Source organism: Acartia tonsa, chromosome 6 (genome assembly GCF_053477335.1).
Source record: "Acartia tonsa isolate MP-2025a chromosome 6, ASM5347733v1, whole genome shotgun sequence".
Classification (NCBI taxonomy): Eukaryota; Metazoa; Arthropoda; class Copepoda; order Calanoida; family Acartiidae; genus Acartia; species Acartia tonsa.
In genome coordinates, this window is record NC_137265.1 from 5291844 (window position 1) to 5314690 (window position 22847).

Consider the following 22847-nt stretch of genomic DNA (forward strand, 5'->3'; position numbering starts at 1 on the left):
GTTAAAAATTGTTCCTACTGCTACTATGTCAGGTGCGCGACATAAATAGTTAGACTAAGGGAAATTAATTTGCCCATAAACAGGCGCGACTCGTTACCATGCACAGTTAGGACTTCTCAAAGGTCGTGCAATCAAAGGGTTGATTGTCTGATGGATGTTACTTATCCTAAAATCCACCAGTTGGAGTATTGCAATCCATTACAAGCTGATGATGCCCTTTGTTTCTCTAGATGATCACTTGAAATCGAATGATAATCCCGCCCCAATTACACCAATTTTTTTTTTTAAAGCGAAGCTTTTCTATAATTAGGGTCGGTCCGTCCGTCCGTAACGGATAGCTTTTTTCGTTAATTTAGGCATGTTAGAATTGTCCTATCGATTTCAAACTTTGCATGGTGATTCCTGTAGTAGTTAGGTACGATTTAGAAAGCGTAGCAACTCTATAATCATTACCAAAATGTCTGTACGTCCATTTTAAACATGTTGATTTTTTTTACTTTTTTAACAACAAATTTTTATATGATCTAATTATCCAATTGATCTGATTTTTTGTATACTGATTCCTGGAACATCAAAGTACAATATTATAAGCGAAGCAACTCTATAATTAAGTCCTAAAAATGTAAGTGTGTTCATAAACATTATTCTGTAGCAAGCAGTTTTTTAACAAATTTACTTACAATTTTGCTTCGACTCTTGTACTTTATATTCAGTTCAGACACTATACAAGTGTTAATGTCCGTTTGTCCTACCGTGTCAGCGCTTATCTTTTATGGATGTTGTCATCCTTGTTTTATTATTCTTTAATTGATTGTTTCTGTCTGTCTGTACATCTGTGATGCTGAACTCTTTTTATTCCTACTATTTATTTCAACTTACCTCTCGCTTTCATTCTCTCTCTCTAGAAATATTTCGACTTACAACAATCAATTTATTCTCTATTTTCTCTTTACAAAGTATTATTTGGGCTTTCAGATGAATTTTTGGAAGCTTAGTAAATATATGATTAGTTATTAAAATCCTGTTTATTGTGTATATGATTAGATGCTAAGTAACTTACTAAAGGTTTCTAAGTAAAAAGTCTGGTACTAAATCCGGAATATTATTTAATTCTTTGTAGTTTTATTATATTCTTTTACATGATATTTTTGAACTAAATTACGAATTATGAAATAGAGTTAACATATTAACATTTGCAACTGTTTCATCAACCACCAGCGGTTTCGTCTTTAGCCTCTAGGGGCTTCAACCCAAGTGGTAATGGAAAGCCCACCTCTTATGTACATTAGTTCTAAAAGCTAGAGATATTTTACCCAAAATTTCTCCTTATAAAATTGTTACTCTTAGGTAAAATTAAACTAAGGATATTCAACTTTCGGAATTCGGAAATGTGTCCCATTCCCCAAGAAAATAGCCTAATAGACAGACATTGTTTTACTTTGTATTATAGATATCACAGCACTATATTATGGCAATACTAGTCTATGATAGAACTCCAATAGTAATAAAAGTAATGATTGTTAAAGTACAAGGTTCAATAAAAAGTTTCTAATCATAGATTTTTTATCGAATAATAAAAACTGTTTTTGCATGAAAAGAATTTATACTGCTTGTAAGAAATCTTTTCAAAGATGTTTTTGTCTAGAATATTTGGTTGGCAATATTACAAAGAGTATAAGATTAATTCTTAAACATAAACAACAAAACAAAATTGTTTTCAACAGTTTCCATTGTTTACTTTTTGGTTGCAAAACTGCTCAATAATTGGGGTTATAAATTTGTATGTAAAGAAGGCGTCTAAGTGAGAAAAATATATTTGTTTGCGCAATTTTGGTCAATTTAGACATAATTGGTCGTCCAAGTTTTTTTTTTTATTTGGGCGGGATAAAAATTGAAAATTATAAATTTATCACCCCCAATTCATTTTAGGGGGGTAATCTTTATAGTATATAATCAAGGGCGTCCAAGGTTTTTTTTGGGGGGGGGAGGGTAAAACTAAACGTCCACCCCCCTAGTTGGACATTCATTTAGACATATACCATGATTATCATGGTTAGTTCTATCCTTGTTGGAAGTGTAAGAACGCAATCTTGCTTGAAGCATAATAAATCTGTTATAGTTTTTTGTTGGTTGAAAAGATATGTACCTTGTAAAAAATACTAAATTACTATCTTTATTGCTTACTAATATTAAATTTTCATTTTGTTTCTACTCTATAATTCTCTTTGTATGTCTGTAACACTATGGGGGAAATGAGATTTACTCAGCTGCTTTTAAAGCTACACCTCTGATTTTTTATTCAACATTTTTATGAAGATGATTAAAGTCCCTCAATAGATTATGGCGTCATAGACTAGCCAATGAGTATACAATTTATGCGGGCCTCTCATTGGCTATTCTATCATATGACGTCATGATCTGTGAAGGGCCTTTTATCATCTTCCACTTTCATCATTATAGGGCATATTTTTGATTTTCTCTGTGTCTAATGAAGATAAATTGCTAATTTTTTTTGGTGAAGGTTCCATTTTAAAAAGACCATCAAGTATACAACTTACTTTTTCTGTCAGTCCATGGGTAATGCAACAAAGACATAAATAAAGGTTTCGTGATTTTTTTATCATTCTATATTTATATGAGCTAAAACTTTTTATATTTTTTACCTTATGAAATATTTTTGACTGATTTTTTATAAAACGGCTTGATTTATTGCTTCAAGATTCATGACAGATCTATATAGGAAATAAACGTCTATAAATGAGCTCGAGTCTTCCAATGATAGAGTGTTTAATACTTATAGTGCTCTAATAATCCTAATTTAACTCTCATTGACCAAAGGCTAGAACCTTTATTCTATTTGTTTATGGAATGAATTAAGTTTTTTACTTCATATTGATATTTGAATTACATTGAAGTTATGACTATTGAACATTTGCGTAATTCACTTTGTCCATTTGTGAATCCATGTGTTTTTTTGTTCTTCGCTACTTATGGATGTTGTCATTATCCTTGTTTTGATATGAAAGGACTTATTGATTATCAATAATTCTGCTTTCGTGTTTGTGTCACAAAATATGTTGCAATTCAGGGAGGGTGGGGACATTGGGCTGTTTATTACACTAGTCCCCAAAGTTTTATAATAACGTTTTCTTATTCATTGGCTTAATTACTTTGAGAATTTGTATTGAATTTGATTGATTGGTTCATTAAGTTGAGTTTACAAATGTTTCAAATAAAATAATCTATAGGAAGGGTAATTTTTTTATCATTATTAGGGATGTCCATCAATTTATCGTCTATTGTCTTATCCCTAGTTGAAACAATTTTATTTTGGATATCTATAAAAGATTTGCCATTAAATTTTCCGTCAGTTAGAATATCTATTAACTTTCTGTAGTATTTAAAAAAGTAAATAAACAAAAAGATTTTGCTTAATTTTTGTTCATTAAAAAAATTAAGGCAAACTATTTTTTTATCACTTTAATATGCATTATACATCATATGATATCTAACCGTATACCTAAAGCAAGTTATTCAAATTATGTTTTGCTTTTCAAGAATTTTTCTATACGTTCTGTAATTTTAAGAAACGTTTCAAGGTAATCTTGGCTATTTTGAAAAAAACTTTACCAATTCTCTAGTTTTTTTTCGCGCATTTTCTTTTCTTTTTTGATGTGATTAAATCCCCAAAAAGAAAATAAGCAAATTGCTTTAATTCCTCGTTATTAATAAATGCTAAAGATATATTTACTTGAAAAATATATTTTAGTACACCTTTCACAAGTTTATAATAAATCATACATTTATCGCTTCAAATCATTAAGAACCATTTGCTATGAAAAATGTTTGCCCAAAGCGAAGCTACTCTATAAATGTTTTTTTTTCTGTTTTCTTCAATTATATAAACATTCAATAATTGTAATATCTCAGGGATCTAAAGGGATAAGACAATGGCCGATAGATTGATGTACAATGTACATCCCATATAATGATAAACAAAATTAACTCTTATGAAGATACAATTAGTTGTTAAAACGTTTGGACACTCAAATTAATAAACCAGTAAATTAAAATTCCCCTACAAATAAGAAACCGTTATTATAAATCTTTGAGGACTATTGTAATAAACAGTCCATTGACCTATCCCTACTTATAGTTTATACTAGTTAACTAGAAAGCCAATAAGCCCCACTGAGAAATATACGAGACATATTTTAAGAGATAGATTTACCTAATTTACCTAATATATGAAGTAAATAAAATTTGTAAAATAGTTCAAGCGGAGGAGCGAGGAAAAATTCAGGAGTTCTTAGCCAACACATTTCAAAAGATCAGGTAACAGTTCGAATCGTTTTATAGACAGCATTTTGCGGATATTAAAATGAAAAATTGTAAGATCAAATAATTTTATGATTTATATTTTAATATTTGTGGAAAATTATCTGTAGTTCGATGCAGTACATGATTTTTTCATTATGGCTGAGTACCGTTTCTAATCCAGTGCATAATAATCGGTTTCGAAGCCATGCTTATAAATATTTTACATATTTCCTCTCATGGATGTTGTTAAACTTGTTTGTACAATTTTGATTTAGCTATAAACTAGAAAATTATGTCTTCTCATAGAAGTAAAAAAAATGTAAGGGGGTATTTTTCCAGGGTTGATAAAGCCCAAATTGTGTTAAAATTGTGTCAAAAATGATCCATATCACGCAATAAAAATAAGGGATTCTTCATCTCTTTTTAGGGGTTTTTTTCCCACTTCTCATCTCATCTCCCTCATTTTATTACGTCACATGGATCATTTTTGACACAATTTGGGCTTTGTCTTGATTTTTCTTGTATGGGTGGAGATACACTCCTCCGAAACTAATTTAAACAATCCAATGATTTCACTGTAAAAGGAGAACCATATCGGTCCAGCGGTCAGCAGGATCCTTCGCTACACTGAGAGAGACATCCTGTTACTTTTATGCAAAGAAAGTTAATTTGATATTTATTTCAGGATGAATTTGTATCAAGTGAGAGTACGGCAAACCTTTGTAATCTTATTTCTGAATACAGAGAGGAGGTAAGAGGGTGGGGACATTGGAATTTAGATTTTACTGGTACTCAAAGTTTTTCCTTCCTTAAAAACTTTGGGTACTTTTATTTAATCTTGTATATACATTGCTTAAACTTTTCCACAAATAGTTTAAAGCTACAGAAAGGTTAATTTTGTGTATCATAAATGGAGAATATGCTCCACAGGCTGATGGTTAATATTACAATATATTTAGGTAAAGAATGAGATAAAAACTATTGAGAGTAGGATGATAAACTTGGAGAATATGCTCCACAGGCTAATAGATAATATTATAATATATTTATTTAGGTAAAGAATGAGATAAAAACTATTGAGAGTAGGATGATAAACTTGGAGAATATGCTCCACAGGCTAATGGATAATATTATAATATATTTATTTAGGTAAAGAATGAGATAAAAACTATTGAGAGTAGGATGATAAACTTGGAGAATATGCTTCACAGGCTGATGGATAATATTATGATATATTTATTTAGGTAAAGAATGAGATAAAAACTATTGAGAGTAGGATGATTAACTTGGAGAATATGCTTCACAGGCTGATGGATAATATTATAATATATTTAGGTAAAGAATGAGATAAAAACTATTGAGAGTAGGATGATTAACTTGGAGAATATGCTTCACAGGCTGATGGATAATATTATAATATATTTAGGTAAAGAATGAGATAAAAACTATTGAGAGTAGGATGATTAACTTGGAGAATATGTTACACAGGCTGATGGATAATATTATGTCTCAACAACAACAGCGCAACAGGCAGAGTTCATATACAGCTTACAACAACAAAATTAATTCGAAATAATCACGAAACCTATATGGGATTTTCAGCTGTCGTTAGGGGCCAACACTTAGTAGAATTGACAACCTTTTAATCTGCCCCCCCCCCCCCTCCAAATATTATTTTAGATTTCTTTCGCTTGTTGGCTATATCTTATTCCTGATTTCTTATAATTGTGTTATAGCTATAGAGTAGTTTTGTTTCCTGACTTATAATTCTATAGATTGCTGGGGGCTTTTTTTAGAAGGGGAGGTTACATGCCCCCGCCCCAAATCTTAAAACATCCCTTGGACTTTACTAAACTTAAATTGTTTAACGATCTATCCACCAGTTTAAGTGATCTTTTGGGACATACACAATATAATTTCTATTTAGGCAACCCGAGCCGGTCAGTGTACTATCTGAAACACAGTCAGCATTTGTTTAAAATTCAGATGCTCAATATGATCAGACAGCCAGCAAAAATAGTCATATTGTTTCTGTACTATCAGAAGAAGAAAGAAACAATATTCAGCCAGTCTAGATGGCAAGACTGGGAGATACAGAAAGTGTCATGTGTGACATCACAGAAATACGTCTAAAAAGGGAGAATATAGTGAAAGTGGGAAAGGAAACCCCTAAAAAAGAAAGCAATTTAGACATATTTTTTTGACGTTACACAATACACATGTCACTTTTTATTTATTATCAGAAACAATGTATTTAAATTTAATTTTTCCAATCTGTAACTTACAAAAAAAACAATGAAAATTTTTATTTAAAAAAAAGATTTAAAAATTATGAATAATTGAGGATAATTTTGTAGACTAATAACCTATTTTACAAATTTTAAGAGAAAAATTACTTTTACGTTCGTTTATAAGGTTAAGTAATGTTTAGAAAAGGCTTGTAGAGCTACTAAAAGTCAGAAGCTTGGAATAGAAGTTGTATATTTACAAAATTAGTAAATTAGGAAAACACTTTGGAGCTTTTAAACTTAATTATTTGTCAATATTCTTTTCTTTTTTAATCTAATGATTATTAAGTTTTAGCAGAGCAAAAGTGGGCATTTAATTTATAATAATTACATTGAAAATAAATTGTTACATAAAAATTCAAAATCTGATAAAGATGTGATCTTTTTTTAATTGTTGTGGAAAGCAAAACTACATATACATACTTTTTTATAGCATTTTATTATATATTTCTAAATGCTATTTTATTGTGATCTAGTGAAGTTTACTGTAAAATGTTCCTGTTAACGATTATCTCCAAAAATCAATCAACTTTAAAGGTTGCTATCGGCCAAACGGCAGAACGCATATATGTGATGCCTGCACACCGTTTATGGCAGCATGACAAGGCTCATAAGTAATCTGAATAGCCAAAAGCCAATGAAGCAAAGTGGTACACCGACAAACGACCTAATGCGACAAACGTCCTAATGCGACAAACCCCCTAAAGGACAAACGTCCTAATGCGACATCTCTTAAGTAAAACCTCATAAAAAAATTAAAGGTCGAATTTTGTAATGCAAAGATGTATCGGGTTTGAAACCATGCCGTTTGATAGCCAACACAAACTTTAGGAAAATTGTCGGACAGATTATTAAAATTCGGCCTATAGATGAAGTTATCAAATAAATAAATTTTAGTTAAAAAATATTCCTCTGTGTTTTATCGCCTTATTGGTTTCCATTGTTCCAATCGTTTTTTTGTCAGTGGATTTTGTTCTCAAATTTTGGAAGATTTTTTTGTTTCATAATTTTTGAAAGTTTGAGGACGTTTTACTTAAGAGATGTCGCATTAGGACGTTTGTTCCTTTAGGAGGTTTGTCGCATTATGAAGTTTAGGACGTTTGTCGCATTAGGTCGTTTGTCGCATTAGGAGGTTTGTCTGTGTACCAAGCAAAGTTCATAGATTTTGGGAGATAATCGTTGCCAGGAACATTTCACCGTGATCTGCACTGGATACTTTATTGAATATTTGATAACAAAAGACATTGAAGTGATAAATTTAAACCTATATTTATTGTGTATAAGCACAAAATTAACAGTTGAATACACGAATGGATTGCTTTATATTAGAATATTATACGAACTAAAACTTTGATAAATCTTAATTAATCCTCATATAAAAGTACTGGAAGTATAACTGTTTTTTTTTGTATTTATCGAAGGATCTCCCTTACCATTTTAGGAAAGATTTGAACTACCATTTAACAGTGATCTATTCGTGCATCTAACTAAATTATTTTAACATACAAATTACTGTAACCCTCGTATGATAATGATATATTATAAAAGTTATTTTACTGCATTTGTATATTGTAAAAGTAATATTTAGATATTTTATTTCGAGGTTTATTTGTATTTATCAAATATATTGTTTAATATACTTTTCAATTTATCATATTGAATAATTTTTTTGTGCGAAGCTAATCTATGGCTTCTTTAAAAGACCGTCCGAACGAGCAAAAGTTACATAAATAGGCGGTTTTACGAGGAATCTAAAGGGATAAGACAATGGCCGATAAGTTGATGTACACCCCAATGATAAAACAAAAATTACAATTAGTGGTTAAAACGTTTGGACACTCAAGTTAATAAACCAACCAATCATAATTCAAAAAAGTCCCCTAGGTTGTTAAGCCAATGAATAAAAAATACTAGTATAATAAACAGCCCAATGTCCCCTCCCTCCTTGCGGTTTTCCTCATACAGCCCACAAATGTATTTCTGGTACTTAATTTAGGTTTATTGAGAGGTTGAAGCGCCCCACAAGGACAGTTCCCCCATATTTAGATCCCCTCACAGAGGCTAGAAACAATTGGGGGGGACAGGGGGTGTTCCATTCATAGTTTTGAGGGAAAGCACCTTTAAATAGTAACGAAGCAGTATCAAATCGTGTTTAACTTGTCCTTGTGCTATTCAGTCATCTAAAGTCTGTACACATTCTTGCAGTCAAACTCGAAAGCTTTCTGTAGAAATTCAATTTTAATAGATTTTTTACTTATAATAAAATTGATCATGGCCTGCATATAATTGATTTGTCGTTATAAGATCGAACTTATATAGTTGTAAAATACCTACTAAAATGTAAATTTTCTCATTTTCTCTGTGTTACCTAAGGAGAAAATTGTTATTGTTTCTTTATAACTAAGAGAATTATTATTTTAGCACGTGGATCTCAAATAATTTATCATCAAGGAAAAAAACCAATAATTTCCATTATTTTAATTTTACTCAATCACATAAATTTCCTGTAAAGTCTCTAAATTACATCTCCTTTACATATTAATTGGTTAGGGGAAATGAGGGTCGAATTTTGCACAGTACATAGTTTGTACCCTTGCTATTTTCTGCAAATATTTTAAAATAGGTTTTTTTATTCGCTTAACTGTACAAAAAAAAGATGAACACAGTAATAGTGTCGGACTGATTATGACGTAACAAAAAAAATTAGCCAATGAGAGGCCGTTATTGACCAATGGTAAAATTTATAGTGGCCTCTCATTGGCTAATTTTTTTTGTTACGTCATAATCAGTCAGACACTATTACTGTGTTCAAAAAGATTTTGAAAATCATGTTTAGATGATGTTTTTATTGTATTATGTAGCCAATTCTCTGGAGTTAAATAGGATTTAGATTTACACGGAGATTGTTATTGAGAATTCTTTGACCCGCAATTCTAAAATATTACATCACCCTGGCCGGGAGTTTTGACAGGTGTTCCATATTAAGCCACCCTTATTAACGGAGTATGGACGAGAGTAAGGATGGTTAAAGTTGCTTGATATGTAGAATCCATAAGGAAAAAGGATAAGAGGATGAATACTCACCCCTTTTTCCTGGTAAAATACTACTTCCCCATCCCTAAATTTAGAAGCAGACGAAAATCAAAAGCCGCCCAGGGCTTTTTGTAAGTCAATCATAAATAATAATGTGAATAAAAAGAAAAGCAATATTTAGCAAACAGCCGTGGGCGGTCAGAATCAGCTGAATGTTCATTATGAAAAAAATTTCCCCCTTTTTAGAAATAGAAGGATTCATCTTTCATGAACAAATTTTTTTAAATAATAATAAAATTCTATGTAATTTTTAATTAAAACATTAAAACGAAAATATCTAATCTAATATTCTTGCCCTAAATATGAAAATAGTAAAAAGTAAAAAAATATTTTTTTAAAATAATTTTTAATCCTCCCATTTGAAAAGTAGTGGAATAGCAATAAATTTTAGCGCGGCAACAGTGCTGAGTAGGCATCTAGGCCCACTGCCTATTTTCGTCTTCTAGTTGCTTCGATTCCTCTCTTTTATTTTTTTCTCTATGGTAGAATCCCAACATTCTACATATCTCCTTGACTGTATGTTACAGACATGGGGAAACAAAGTTATATAGAACACACTTGCATGTAAATCATCAACATTAACCAATTACAAGATTATATGTTTTTATTGAATATTAAACAACCTTTAAAAAATAATAATTACAATAAATTGATAATAAAAAATTAAATAAGTTAAAAGCCAAATCCATAGGCAGGCTTCTATCTAACAAAATATTTGTGAAAAATTGTTTACAAAAAATAAGTGTACATATTATAAAGACTATAAAGAATTTATATAAAATGTTTTATCTTTTAAAACAAAGATAATAAATATATACATATGTACACTATACATGAATATAAAAAAACGGCTCAGTAATTTTTGTCATAAATTAACTTGTCATAAATACACTTGTCATAAATATATTTGTCATAATTACATTTGTCATAAAGGTACGTTTATCATAAAAACACTTGTCATAAAAACATTTGTCATAAAAGGTACGTTTGTCATAAAAACATTTGTGATAAAGGTAAGTTTGTCATAAAGGTACATTTGTCATAAATTTCATTTGCCATTAAGGTACGTTTATCATAAAATACATTTGTCATAAAGGTATGTTTGTCATAAATTACATTTGTCATAAAACTATTTGTCATAAAGGTACATTTGTCATAAATTACATTTGTCATGGGTACCAGTATAAAACTTTGGGTACTAGAATAAAATTTTGGGTACCAGTATAAAACTTTGGGTACTAGTGTAAAATTTTGGTTACCAGTACAAAACCTTGGGTACCAGTATAAAACTTTGGGTACCAGTATAAAATTTTGGGTACCAGTATAAAACTTTGGGTACCAGTAAATTATGACAAACGTACCTTTATGACAAATGTCATTTATGACAAATATACCTTTATGACAAACATATCTTTATGACAAATGTTTTTTTATGACAAACGTACCTTTATGACAAATGTTTTTATGACAAATGTACCTTTTTGACAAATGTTTTTATGACAAATATATTTATGACAAATGTGTTTATGACAAGTGAATTTATGACAAAAATTACTGAGCCAAAAAAACACCATAGTAAATGTCTGTATGAATTTTACTTTACTTTTGTCCATTTATCTTATTTTTTTTTTTTTTGTCGATTATTTCAAAATAAAAAGTTTTTCTGAAACATTTATAGAGCACGACAGTTGCATGAAAGCCACTAATAATCCACCAATTTACTGCCGTTTGGCGTATTTTCAATATAATTAAAACTTTGCTGTTTTAAACTTAGATTTTATGATGCCATTTTGTTGGATTGGTAAAGACTGCCGAGCCCTGCTTTATATACTTTTTGTAACAGTGCAGTGTGGAAATTGGATTGACTACCATTTTGTTGTGCGGTTTATAGGCTTTGTGGCCTTGATTTGATTTATTCTTATACATAAGGTTGCGGAAGGGTCTTGTAAGGGGGCGGGGGAGGTGGTCAAAACATCTTAAAATTAAAAATGGAAAGTACTGACTTCCCCTTTTTTACGCCTCATTACGATATCCCCCTGGAAAAAGCCTGTGCATGTCACTGTTCAGTGTTCGTATATCATTGATATGGGAATTATATGGGAAATACATTTATAACAGTGCAGTGGCTTTATTTTATAAAGGTAATGGGATATAAATCTTATGGATAGCAGAAAGAAAACGAAGTAGCGGGTTTCGTCGTATTTTTACAGTAGCTTTTGGTAGGAAGTTATGTTAATTAAATGTTAATGATTGCCCCACAGGATTAGGAAAGTGGCCCTACAGGTTTAGAGCCCCCCGCAGGGGCTAGATATAGAAGAAAAGCTACTGTGAAAATACGACGAAACCCGCTACTTCTTTTTCTTTCCATGATCCAGTCTTATCATCTACAAGCATTGGTACGGGGTTAGGACAATAAAAAATAAATATGTATACATGAGATTCTTCCTTAAGAGCAAATCAATATTTGTTGAAAAAAAGGGTTGTAGATTAATTTAACTGTCACTGTTTCTTTTTTCCCTGGTAAACAACAAAATAAAACGGTAACAATCGATATATAATTATTTGGATATTGCACCAGAATTTTCATGAACTCTATTAAAGTGATACTCCCAGCTGGCTAAAATAACAATAACAATTAAACCCATTTAACCAATGCCCCCCCCCCTCCTACTTGATGAATCATTGCCAATAAATGAGGACTATTGTGGCAACCTAAATTGAGATAGCCTGATATCTAGTTGCCGAAAGTGTACGCAGTTTCCTGAGTGTTTCCTCATCCTAGCTCAATATTTACTTCTAGCTAAAAAAGCTTCAAACTTCAATAAAAAATCAAAATTTAAAAAATTCAAATTTATAATAAATAAATCGTTTATACATTCAAATTTTGATTTTTTAAAGGGAAGTTTGAAGATTTGTAGCTAGTAGTAAATATTGAGCTAGGATGAGGAAACACCCAGGAAACTGCGTACACTTTCGGCAACTAGATATCAGGCTATCTAAATTGACGACAAATTTTTCCCTGTCAATATATCCACGTATTCTTTATCCATTTCAGCAAGTTAGCCACTAATTCAAATTTTTCACATTTTTTTTATAAAATACAAATTTTGGAATGTTTACTTAAGATTCTTTCAGTTCAGCAAATACATGGAGAGTCAGAAAAATCCTGAAAAAATGAATGTTTAATAATTTATCATGATATCAAGCTAATATGAGATATTGATTTTTGAGAGCAAATATAGATAATTAATTCCTGCAATTTTTTAAAAATAAACCTCAACAAAGGTTAGCTTCAAATAAAAATGACAATATCGATAAGTGAAGCTGCAAGAAACTAATGCTAATTATTGACGGTGATGTCCCAGATAATATCAGAGTCCTATCTCATGTAACAGCCAGGTAAAATTAAACTTTTTCATGTAGAGTTATGGACTGAAGAACAGAAAGTTATTATAGAGTTAATAAGCTTCATTATTGCAGCTTTAGTTTTTGACTAGCGGCTATGCCCCAAGAGGCCTTTCAGGCACCAAAGAGAAGGGAGGGAGGTCGATTAAGTCCCCCCCCCCTCCCTAACATTAATTTTAGTTTTAAATAGTTAAAGATATAAAAATTTGTTTAGGGGAATTTTCTTTTAAAGGTAAATGTACCCTCGACAAAAATATTTATAAATCTTCATGGACCTGGAAGGAGCCCTTATGAAAATAAGAACCATATTGGTTTAGCGGTTAGCAAGATCTTAAACTGCAGACAGACAGACATCCAGTTTATTCAATATACGAAAAGTTTACCTTTTCCTGGTCCTGCTTGATAAACACAGTTTCCACAGTTTCAATATTGTTGACACTGTTGCCACGCGTTGCCATATGATTACAACTTCCAGCCCTGTAGGTTACATACTTAAATATTTTTTTAAAGTCCAATACTTAAAACTATAGCCACAATCGCATTATTTAGACGAGGGCATAGCCAGACCGATACCGCTATTTTGGACAATCTGAAGCTACTGTATGTGATGCTGTGAGTATTGGTGCAAAAAATATGACGTAACAAAAAAAATTAGCCAATGAGAGGCCACTATAAATTTTACCATTGGTCAATAACAACCTCTCATTGGCTAATTTTTTTTTGTTACGTCATATTTTTTGCACCAATACTCACAGCATCCTGTATGTCAGTAGTGAGCTGAAGTCCCTTGGAAATTTAATTTGTTAATAAGAGCTGCCGAATCATTAATATAGTGGCTGATTTTTTGCTGTACATTCCTTAGTCCAGTAAAACAAATTTACCCCTTCCTGTAGAAAACAATTAGTGGTCAAACGTTTGGACACTGAATTTAATGAACCAAAAATTAAATTAAAGGCCTAAACATTGTTTAATGCAACAAATAAGAAAATATTATTATAAAACTATGAGGATTAGTGTAAAAAAAAAAACTTGTTTAATTTTATCCTCCCTCCGTGCTGTAAAGCCCTGCTAGAAACTACACAAGACAACTAAAAAATAATTAAGTATCCATCCCTTGAAGCACATGCACACTTGCACACTTTACTGAGGCGTGCACACGAACTTGGTGAACATCTGCACAGTTCAGTAAATCATCAGTATCTTATTTATTGAAATGTTTTTTTTTAAAATAATCTAGTATTTTAGGAATTAACGTCCGTCTGTCAGGAAAATTTCTTTGTGAAAGATTTTACCAAACACTCAAATGTAGCTGGACAAAATGTCTCAAAAATCAGCCATGTGACGTCATAAAAATAAGGGAAGTGAGAGAAGAAGAGAGAAAGAAAACCCCTAAAAATAGAAGGATAATCCCTCATTATCATGACGTCACAAGGATGATTTTTTAAACACTTAGTCCAGCTATACTCAGATGAGAAGCTGGTAAGAGTGTCTTCTGAAAAAAAGGGGTCAACTTTTGGCCAAGGTATCTTGATTTACGTCTTATTTTATTCTAATATGACTACAATCGGAATAGTTTAGCCAAACGTTGTAACACTTGTCCCCATTTTAGGAGACACTTTTACCAGATTCCTCAAAAGAATAAAATCCCTGCTTTTTATGGACTTTATAATCCTTGTTAAAAAATTATTTAAATGATTTTCCTTGCTGTCCCATTGCTAGAGCTTGGACTTGATCGTCTTATGTCATCTCTACTCCTACCAAACTCCGGATCTCCTTTCAACTAAAATATAATATTAATCATCAACTCGTTTCATAGTAATTTTGCTGCAAGAAAGATAGAAAATGAACACAATTACAACTAAAGTTAAAAAGATATTGTCCCATAGTAGTGTAGCACTGTAATGTGCTACACGATTTCCTGGTGACGGACACACGGTTGTGTAGAGTAAGGACAAGACTGTTATTGAGTGAAAGAATCTTAGTTTTCTCTAACTTAAGTAAATATATTTCTGTTTATTTGTATACCTTACTTTTACAAATGGCTAGGGTAATTATTCTTCAATGTAACACTATTAATTTGAATGTAATATAGATAATTTTACCTGTGATGCTGGCTGAAGTTTATACATCTTTACATTCTCACCAACGTTGTCTGGATTTCTAAAATAACATAATTGTTAAAAAGCTACACATTTTTTAACAACCCATTACATTTATATGACACATTACAAGTATTAACATTCATTTGTCTTGCCGTTTTATTCTAAAGCTTCGCCTTTTTATGTTTTCATCATTGTTATTTTTTTCTTCTTATTTTTTTCATGTGAATGGTACAAATAAGTATATTATTACATGGATGTTGCACCAAATTTTCAAGTCTAATAAAGTGATACTCATAGCTGGCTAAAATTACGATCCGCCCCCCTTTACTCCATCCCCTCCCCTGAATGAACGACTGACCAATAAATGAGCATCCTAAATTGTAGACAAATTCTCCTCTGTCAATAAATCCATATATATATATATTCCATTATTAATAATTATGTTGCATTTGTTTTCTGTTTGAATAAGCATAAAGAACTGAAATAAAAGCCATACTGAAAGAACCTGACCTGATAATTTGAATACACATCTTGATGACCTTCCAGGTGCAAATGAGAGAGATGAGACCGCAGAAGATGCTGACACCAATGACGAACATGCACACAACATGGAAGGACCCGTCTGGCTCGAAACAGTGGCTCCCAGTTTGCACCTGCAAAAATACACCCCATTTAATAAATATAACTATCGGCTAGAGGCCTCTAGTGGCACTTAAAATGTTTTTTTTTGTTCAAGTCTCTACGTTACCTAGCTATGTTGCTTTCAAGTCTCTTTTCAAGTCACTACGATACCTACCAATGTTACGTAGGAGTCTCTATACTTAAAATAAAAATTTCGATTTATTGCGATTTCTCTTGGGAGGTACCCTTCCTTAAAATAGGTATAAACCTTCCCGGAACCTATGAGAAGCTACTCTTTTAAGGAGAACCCGATCGGTTCATCGGTAACCGTGATCATTCGGTACAAACAAACATACAGACACACAGACATACAGACAAACAAACACACATCCTGTTACTTTATTATAAGGATTAACCCACAGCTCGAGTCTAAACCGAACCTTGTCACATAAGAAATGGTAGAAATGGTACATACTGCTGGAATGTTAGGCACGTTATATTTATATTAGTAGAAGTAAAAACTAAACCAGGTTCAACTTATTGACATGCAATTGCACAGCTAGGACTTCCTGATAAAAGTCGGGCAATCAAAGGGATTGGTATCTGTTAGGTGTTACATTATTTAATACTCCAGAAAATGAGACACATTATACTTCTTATTCAAATAATAATGCTCACTGAGGCTTTTTGTTATGATAACAAAAAGCAGGGTTCGGAAGCCGCACCTCAGCCGCGCATTAGTCTCAGTTTTAAACCTGCTTGTGAGCAGAAAAAGAAATTTTTGAAAGAAGGATTGTCTACTAAAGAGACAGTTTTATACATCCAGCTAAATTTTATAGTGATAAAATGACGATTTCACTGAGGCTTACACGCGGCTTCCGATCCCTGACAAAAAGCCATTATCCTTGGTAATATTGGTTGTTTTAATGGTTGATGTACTTTTTAGCAGTTTTTAAAAACTTGAATTTTTGCCATAACTCTGGTTTTCAATAATCTGCTTTGCTTTTAGAGAATTAACCTTATCAACATAATTTTATGTTGATATTACAGATCTATCTAAAAGTCTAAGAGTTCATGTTACAAAGAAATTTAAAAGGGAAAATTGGATATGTGGTTTAGGTCAAGGAGAGATGGGACATAAGGTTGTTACATTAGTCCCCAAAGTTTTGTAATAACGTTTTCTTATTCCTTGACTTGATAACTTTAGGAACTTTTATGGATTTTGATTAGTTGTTTCATTAAGTTCAGTGTTCAAACGTTTCAACTACTAATTGTAAGCAAGAGAAGGGGTAATTTTGTGTATCCTCATTGGGTATGTACATTAAGTTTTTTGGCAATTGTCTTATTCCTTTAGAACCCTGGAATAAAACAATAACATATTTGTTTAACAATTTTGAATTTAAGAATGTAATATTGTCCCAAACTAAATTCTTTCAAATTTGCAAAGAAAAAGAGTAAAAATTAATAAGCAAATTCTCTTCTTAGTTAAGTAAGTTCCATCTTTTGTTTAGAAGAAATGGTAATTTCCCTTGAAATGCCTTGTTGAGAATTAAACCCCCACTTCCCACTTCTATTTAAAATAAATTGAAAATAAGGTGGGAAGGGGGGGCCTATTTTTATTTGTTTTATTTCTCTATGTCAGGTTAGGATAGTTTATATTGGGCACTGGGTAGCTCTGCAGAGTTACGGTGCTTAGGCATGGGCAAAAAATCACACCCCTCCCTTATTTTCAATTTATTTTTAAAATAAAAGTGGGGGGGGGTGTAAATGCACGAAAAGAACTTTGAAGGAAAGCACTGAAGAAACATTAAACTTTAAAGAAAAGGAATAATGAATAAGGATGGCGACATTTTCAAGTAACGAAGCAAAAAAACAAGGACGAACAGATAGATATAATGAGTTTCAATAATACAAAGTAGCTTGATGTCTGTCCGTCCGTCTGCCTGTGGAACTGTTTCTGTGGAAGTTTGAGGCTATTTTTCTGGGGGGGGGGGGGGAGGTTGACATCCACAACCCCCTCAAAAACAAAAAAAATCCTCCCATCTTTTTTTGGCAGTTAATTTAAAATGTGGTGGTCGCAGCACCAGAGGTACTTAATTATTTTTTTTAATTGCTAGGGGCGAAGCCGCTAGTAGACTCATATAGCAGATGCTAAGTCATCATGGAAAGATTCACAGGGAATTTAAAAGTTTTCAGAAAAACAGAAATATTGTTGTAGTTTTTTTTAGTATATTCACCAAAAAAATCTATCTTCTATGAAGGATGAAAAAACATTTAGCAGCGCTACTAAAAATAGGCACCGAGTTTAACATATGTTTTTAATTATAGAGAACTTTTTTGTCGTAAAAATTCTAATCTTGAACTTTAAAAATAAAAAAAACAGGGATCTAAAAGGATAAGACAATAGCCGATAAATTGATGTACATCCCCAATTATAATTGAAAAAAATTTCCCCTTCTGTAGATAAAAATAAGTGGTTGAAAAGTTTGTATACTTTTCTTAATGAACCAACTTATCAAAATCTATTGAAAGTCCCCAAAGTTGATAGGCCAACGAATACGAAAACGTTATTTTAAAACTTTGGGGACTAGTGTAATAAACAGCCCAGTATCCCCCTCCCTCCCTGGACAAAACATGTGTTAAATATTTTCACTTTCATAAACATGTTTAATGCAAGATTTTTTCTTATTGAAAACGAAATTTATATTTTTTTTTGAATTGTTAGATGTAAGCTGGGAGGGAAGGGATATTGGAATATTAATTTTACTGGTACCCAAAGTTTTTTAACCACGTTTTTTTTAATAAAAACTTTGGGTACTTAAATTAAAATTTGGAAGATGATTAAAGTCCCACCACAGATTATGACGTCATGCGATTGAATAGCCAATGAGAGGCCAGTATACACTGTAATTGACCAATGCATGGTATAATTTATACTGGCCTCTCATTAGTTATTCTATCGTATGACGTCATAATCTTTGGAGGGACTTTAATCATCTTTAAAATTTGGTTTAATAAGTTCAGTATCAAAACATTTTAGCCTATATGGTTTGATTCTACGGACAAGTTAATTTTAATGATCATTTTATCATTCATTGTCTTATCCCTTTAGTTTCCTCAATGAAACAGAGACAATAATTATTTCAAACATTTTACTAATGTCAAAAATACAAAAATTAACAAATTCTTTCTTTTTTCCAGGTATAAGGGGACCATGATTCTGACAAACAATTCTAAATGAAAATTTCTCTACAGACCACTTCCCCCCCCCCCCCCTTCTTACCAACTTCCTTTTAGTTGCAGAACAAAACAAGTTTTACGCCAACATTACACCGCAAAAATAAAATTTTTTTTAGCAATTTCAAATGGAATTATTTAACTAAATCACGGATCCTGCTTTTTCAAGCATAACTACGTTGATATTCTATGTGCCATGTTTATATGTCAGACTTCACATCAATAGCTTAAAGATTTACATGAATCACAACTAACAATGAATAAATACAAACCCACAATTACATTAAACAAAATTACCCCATCTGTGGATTTAAATCATTGGTGGAAAAGTTTCGACACTGAAGGTTTTCAGAACTCAAATAATTTAATTAGGCTGTGCTAATTATGAACAAAAATGTCAAAATAAAAATTACCTTTTGCGGCTCGGAAGACATTTTTAGAGAGTTTATAATTCTATCGAAATGTTTCTTAACTCGTTATTATATATTTTTTTCACTATTTGTTTTAAAATATAATGTTTTTGCTACATGAAATTTAATCCTTATCACTTAAAATGAGAAAAGCCCAAATCAGCACTAATCAAATTACTGTTTATTTTTAACAATTGAATTGTGTATTTAAGAATTTATGTGCAAAAAACGCATTTTTAGGAAGAAAGTCAATTTTTAAATGTTTTAAGGTGCGTAGATTTGTTTTAACTGATCGTACATGCTCACACACACACACACACACACACACACTCACACACACACACAAACACATACACACAGTCACACACACACATATAAGATTCAGGGAGGGAGGGGACATTGGGTTGTTTATTAAACTAGTCCTCAAAGTTTTTAAATAACGTTTCCTTAAACGTTGGCTTATCAATTTTGGGAAAATTATTTCAAATTTGATTGGTTAATTCATTGAGTGTCTAAACGTTTCAGCTAATAATTAAATCTACAGAAGGGGTATTTTTGTGTATAATCATTGAGGATGTACATAATTTATCTGCTATCGCCTTATCCCTTTAGATCCCTGCCCAAGATTAGTTTAAGTTTTAAAATTCCTTTATACACATTTTAGACATGTTTCTACAAACTAGAAGTTTTTAAAAGCGAATCTTTTCTATAATTAGGGTCGGTCCGTCCGTACGTCCGTCCGTAACGGATAGCTTTTTTCGTTAATTTGGGCATGTTAGAATTGTCCTATCTATTTCAAATTTTGCATGGTGATTCCTTTAATAGTTAGGTACGATTTAGAAAGCAACTCTATAATCATCACCAAAATGTCCGTACGTCCATTTTAAACATGTTGATTTTTTTACTTTTTCAACAACAAATTTTTATGTGATCTAATCATCCGATTGATCTGATTTTTGGTAAATTGATGCCTGGGACAACAAAGTATAATGTTATTAGCGAAGCAACTCTATAATCAAGACCTAGAAATGTAAGTATGTCCATAAACATTATCCTGAATCAAGCAGTTTTTCAACACATTTTATTTACAATTTTGCTTTGACTCTTATACATTTATATTATGATTATTCAGTTCTAACACTATACAAGTGTTAATGTCCGTTTGTCCTACTGTTTAAGTGCTTCGCTTTTATGGATGTTGTCATCCTTGTTTTTATTAAAGCGAAGCTTACTATAACCAGGGTCGGCCTGTACGTCCGTAACGGATAACTATTTTCGTTAATCTAAGCATGTTAAAATTGTCCTATCGATTTCAAACTTTGCATGATGATTCCTGTAGTATTTAGGTACGATTTTTGAAAGCGTAGCAACTCTATAATTGTTACCAGAATGTCCGTACGTCTATATCAAGCATTTAAATTTTTTTTTAACAACAAATTTTTATGTGTTATAATCATATATCCGATTGATCTGATTTTTGGAGTACTGATTCCTATTGTGGTATCCGCCGAGGATAAATGGCAGACACCGGAGTTCAATTAGATTACGGCAGTGTGACAGACGTGGACACCTTACTATAGAGAAGCTACGCTTCTCTAGCTTTCACTAGATAATGATCAACATCTATTTTCAGTTGTCACTTTATTGAAGGGTTAAGAGATACTGCAGTTATATACAACAAACAATAATTACATGGATAGGAATAAATAATCATAACATAAAAGCATAAATAATACATATACAATGGTCAGTTTGGGCAATAATGATTCCCCCATCCCTGGAAAGGGTGGGGGAGAATTAAGAATACAGTTAACCATAATAAACATGACAGATTCAAATCATTAATTCTAAGCGTAGGGAGGGGGTCACTAGACCCCTTCCCCAGGACTCGGGGGAGGGCCATTGACCCTCCACCGAACCCCAGATCAGGGGTGCCATAGACATGGCTCACGGTTGCCGAATACCACAACTCTCCCCTCGGAAGGCTGGGAGGTGGTTTCCCTACCAGACTTCCGACAGTGGTTGAGGCCTTCGGCCCGCTCCTTAAGGCTAAAATATATATACAAACGATAATGATTCAATGGAATCCTAGTGGTGAGTATCTTCTTAGGGTTGGTGGGCTCCCAATGTGGGATAAAAGGCAGAGGCTGACTTGGGTTGGATACGTTGGTCAGCGCCGGCAGGTATCAGGTTTGCTGGTGGCACAGTTGTTGCTGGAACGGTCAGCAGTGGGGCCTGCGGGTTGTTGTTGGCAGCGGCTGGGGCACTGGCTGCCAGGTTGATTGTCTGAGCAGCGGCCTGTCCTCCTGAGGGGCCGCGGGGTCTGCCAGAGGGCGGTCCTGGCCTACCTGGGCGGTCATGCCCGCTGTCAGTTGATTTCATAGACACCATTTCCTCGGCTGCTTCCCTGCCGATGGGAATGGCATCCCAGTCCACTGAAAAGTCCCAACGCCTTCCTATACAAAGCTGGATGGTACAGGAACACTTGTGATATCGCATTCAGGGCTGCCCGGACTCCTCCTTGTGCTGCTGCCAGAGAGATGATGGTTAGGTCCCCCAGCAGTTTGAGGATCAGCAACAGCAAGCACAGGATGGCGGCGCCATCTCCCCACTCGTGGATGGCTTGTCTAAATCCTGCCCAGACATCCAGGGCTGCCTCTCCTTCCTCCGCCAGTCGGTCAATGTTGTAGGACACTATCCCATGGTCTCCTGTGGCCGAACAGCTGCCTTGCTGAACGCAGGAGCCATAGGATAGGCCGGTCAGCATGGCACTCTTGTATGCTGGGAACGCCAGCAGTTGTTGCCAGTCATTCAACTCAGCCTGCGAATACAAACCACCTGAGCTGAAGTCATCTAAGGGTTCTGTCAACAACTGCTTAGGCGTATCCAGCGGGGGTGGCCTCTTCTTGGGAGCAGGGGTTAACTCTATCCAGCCTTCCTCCGCGTGCACAGTCAGGGGGTAGGTGGAGGAACAGGGAATCTTGGTGGCGTGCTCACTGTATACCCGTGTCACAGCGTCTACAAACCCTGTGGGCTCCACTGGCACTTTGTCCCAACACTCCTTGTGTTCGCGGACAACATACTTGTGCCTTTGGCAGGTCAGCTGCAGCAGGATGTCTCCCCTCAGTACCGAGAACGTGCTCCCCTGGACACGCACCGGGTGGGCCGGATCTAGTTGCTGGAGCTTCCAGCAGTTGGCCGCTACTTCTTCTGCTGCAGTGCTTCTCATGCGCGTTTCCAGGGTAAATCCAATATAACCTGCATGGATCTGTGCTTGAAGGGGAACGTCAACATCCCTGGCCGACACTCTGGGCAGCGCAGCCGCGGCTGGGTCAGCTGCCACGAACAACGCTGGATGGTTGGTGGCATGG

At 33.4% G+C, this 22847-nt stretch overlaps 2 protein-coding genes and 1 long non-coding RNA gene across 3 annotated transcripts in view; 1 reads left to right on the forward strand and 2 right to left on the reverse strand.

Annotated features, from left to right (window-relative positions):
* The window catches only part of LOC145321651 (potassium voltage-gated channel protein eag-like), a 78570-nt gene extending 70311 nt beyond the window's left edge, over positions 1-8259 (forward strand). Inside the window, exons 32-35 of the mRNA XM_080163140.1 lie at positions 4273-4335; positions 5006-5071; positions 5747-5850; positions 6248-8259. Of these exons, the coding sequence (XP_080019266.1) occupies positions 4273-4335; positions 5006-5071; positions 5747-5850; positions 6248-6299 (285 nt within the window). The 3' untranslated portion in view covers positions 6300-8259. The remainder of the gene's footprint in view (positions 1-4272; positions 4336-5005; positions 5072-5746; positions 5851-6247) is intronic.
* A 2028-nt stretch (positions 8260-10287) lies between these two features.
* Positions 10288-13596, reverse strand: LOC145323236 (uncharacterized). Its single transcript, XR_013880889.1, has 2 exons — positions 13490-13596; positions 10288-12867 (listed from the first exon to the last, which is right to left on the reverse strand). It is a non-coding gene; the product is annotated as an uncharacterized LOC145323236 (long non-coding RNA).
* A 1140-nt stretch (positions 13597-14736) lies between these two features.
* LOC145321647 (uncharacterized) lies at positions 14737-19635 on the reverse strand. Its single transcript, XM_080163136.1, has 4 exons — positions 19480-19635; positions 15719-15861; positions 15209-15266; positions 14737-14886 (listed from the first exon to the last, which is right to left on the reverse strand). The coding sequence occupies exons 1-4, from the start codon at positions 19498-19500 to the stop codon at positions 14794-14796; spliced, it is 315 nt and encodes a 104-aa protein (XP_080019262.1). The 5' UTR covers positions 19501-19635; the 3' UTR covers positions 14737-14793.
* Between the last annotated feature and the right edge of the window lie 3212 nt (positions 19636-22847).

Bases quoted from the DNA above. Each gene is read 5' to 3' on its own strand.
- LOC145321647 (XM_080163136.1), bottom strand. From the start codon at position 19,500: ATGTCTTCCGAGCCGCAAAAG. The intron at 15,862-19,479 runs GTAATTTTTATT...GTATTTTTGCAG, and splicing joins TGTCTTCCGAGCCGCAAAAG to GTGCAAACTGGGAGCCACTG. The intron at 14,887-15,208 runs GTAAAATTATCT...ATTATATTTTAG, and splicing joins AACTTCAGCCAGCATCACAG to TTGAAAGGAGATCCGGAGTT.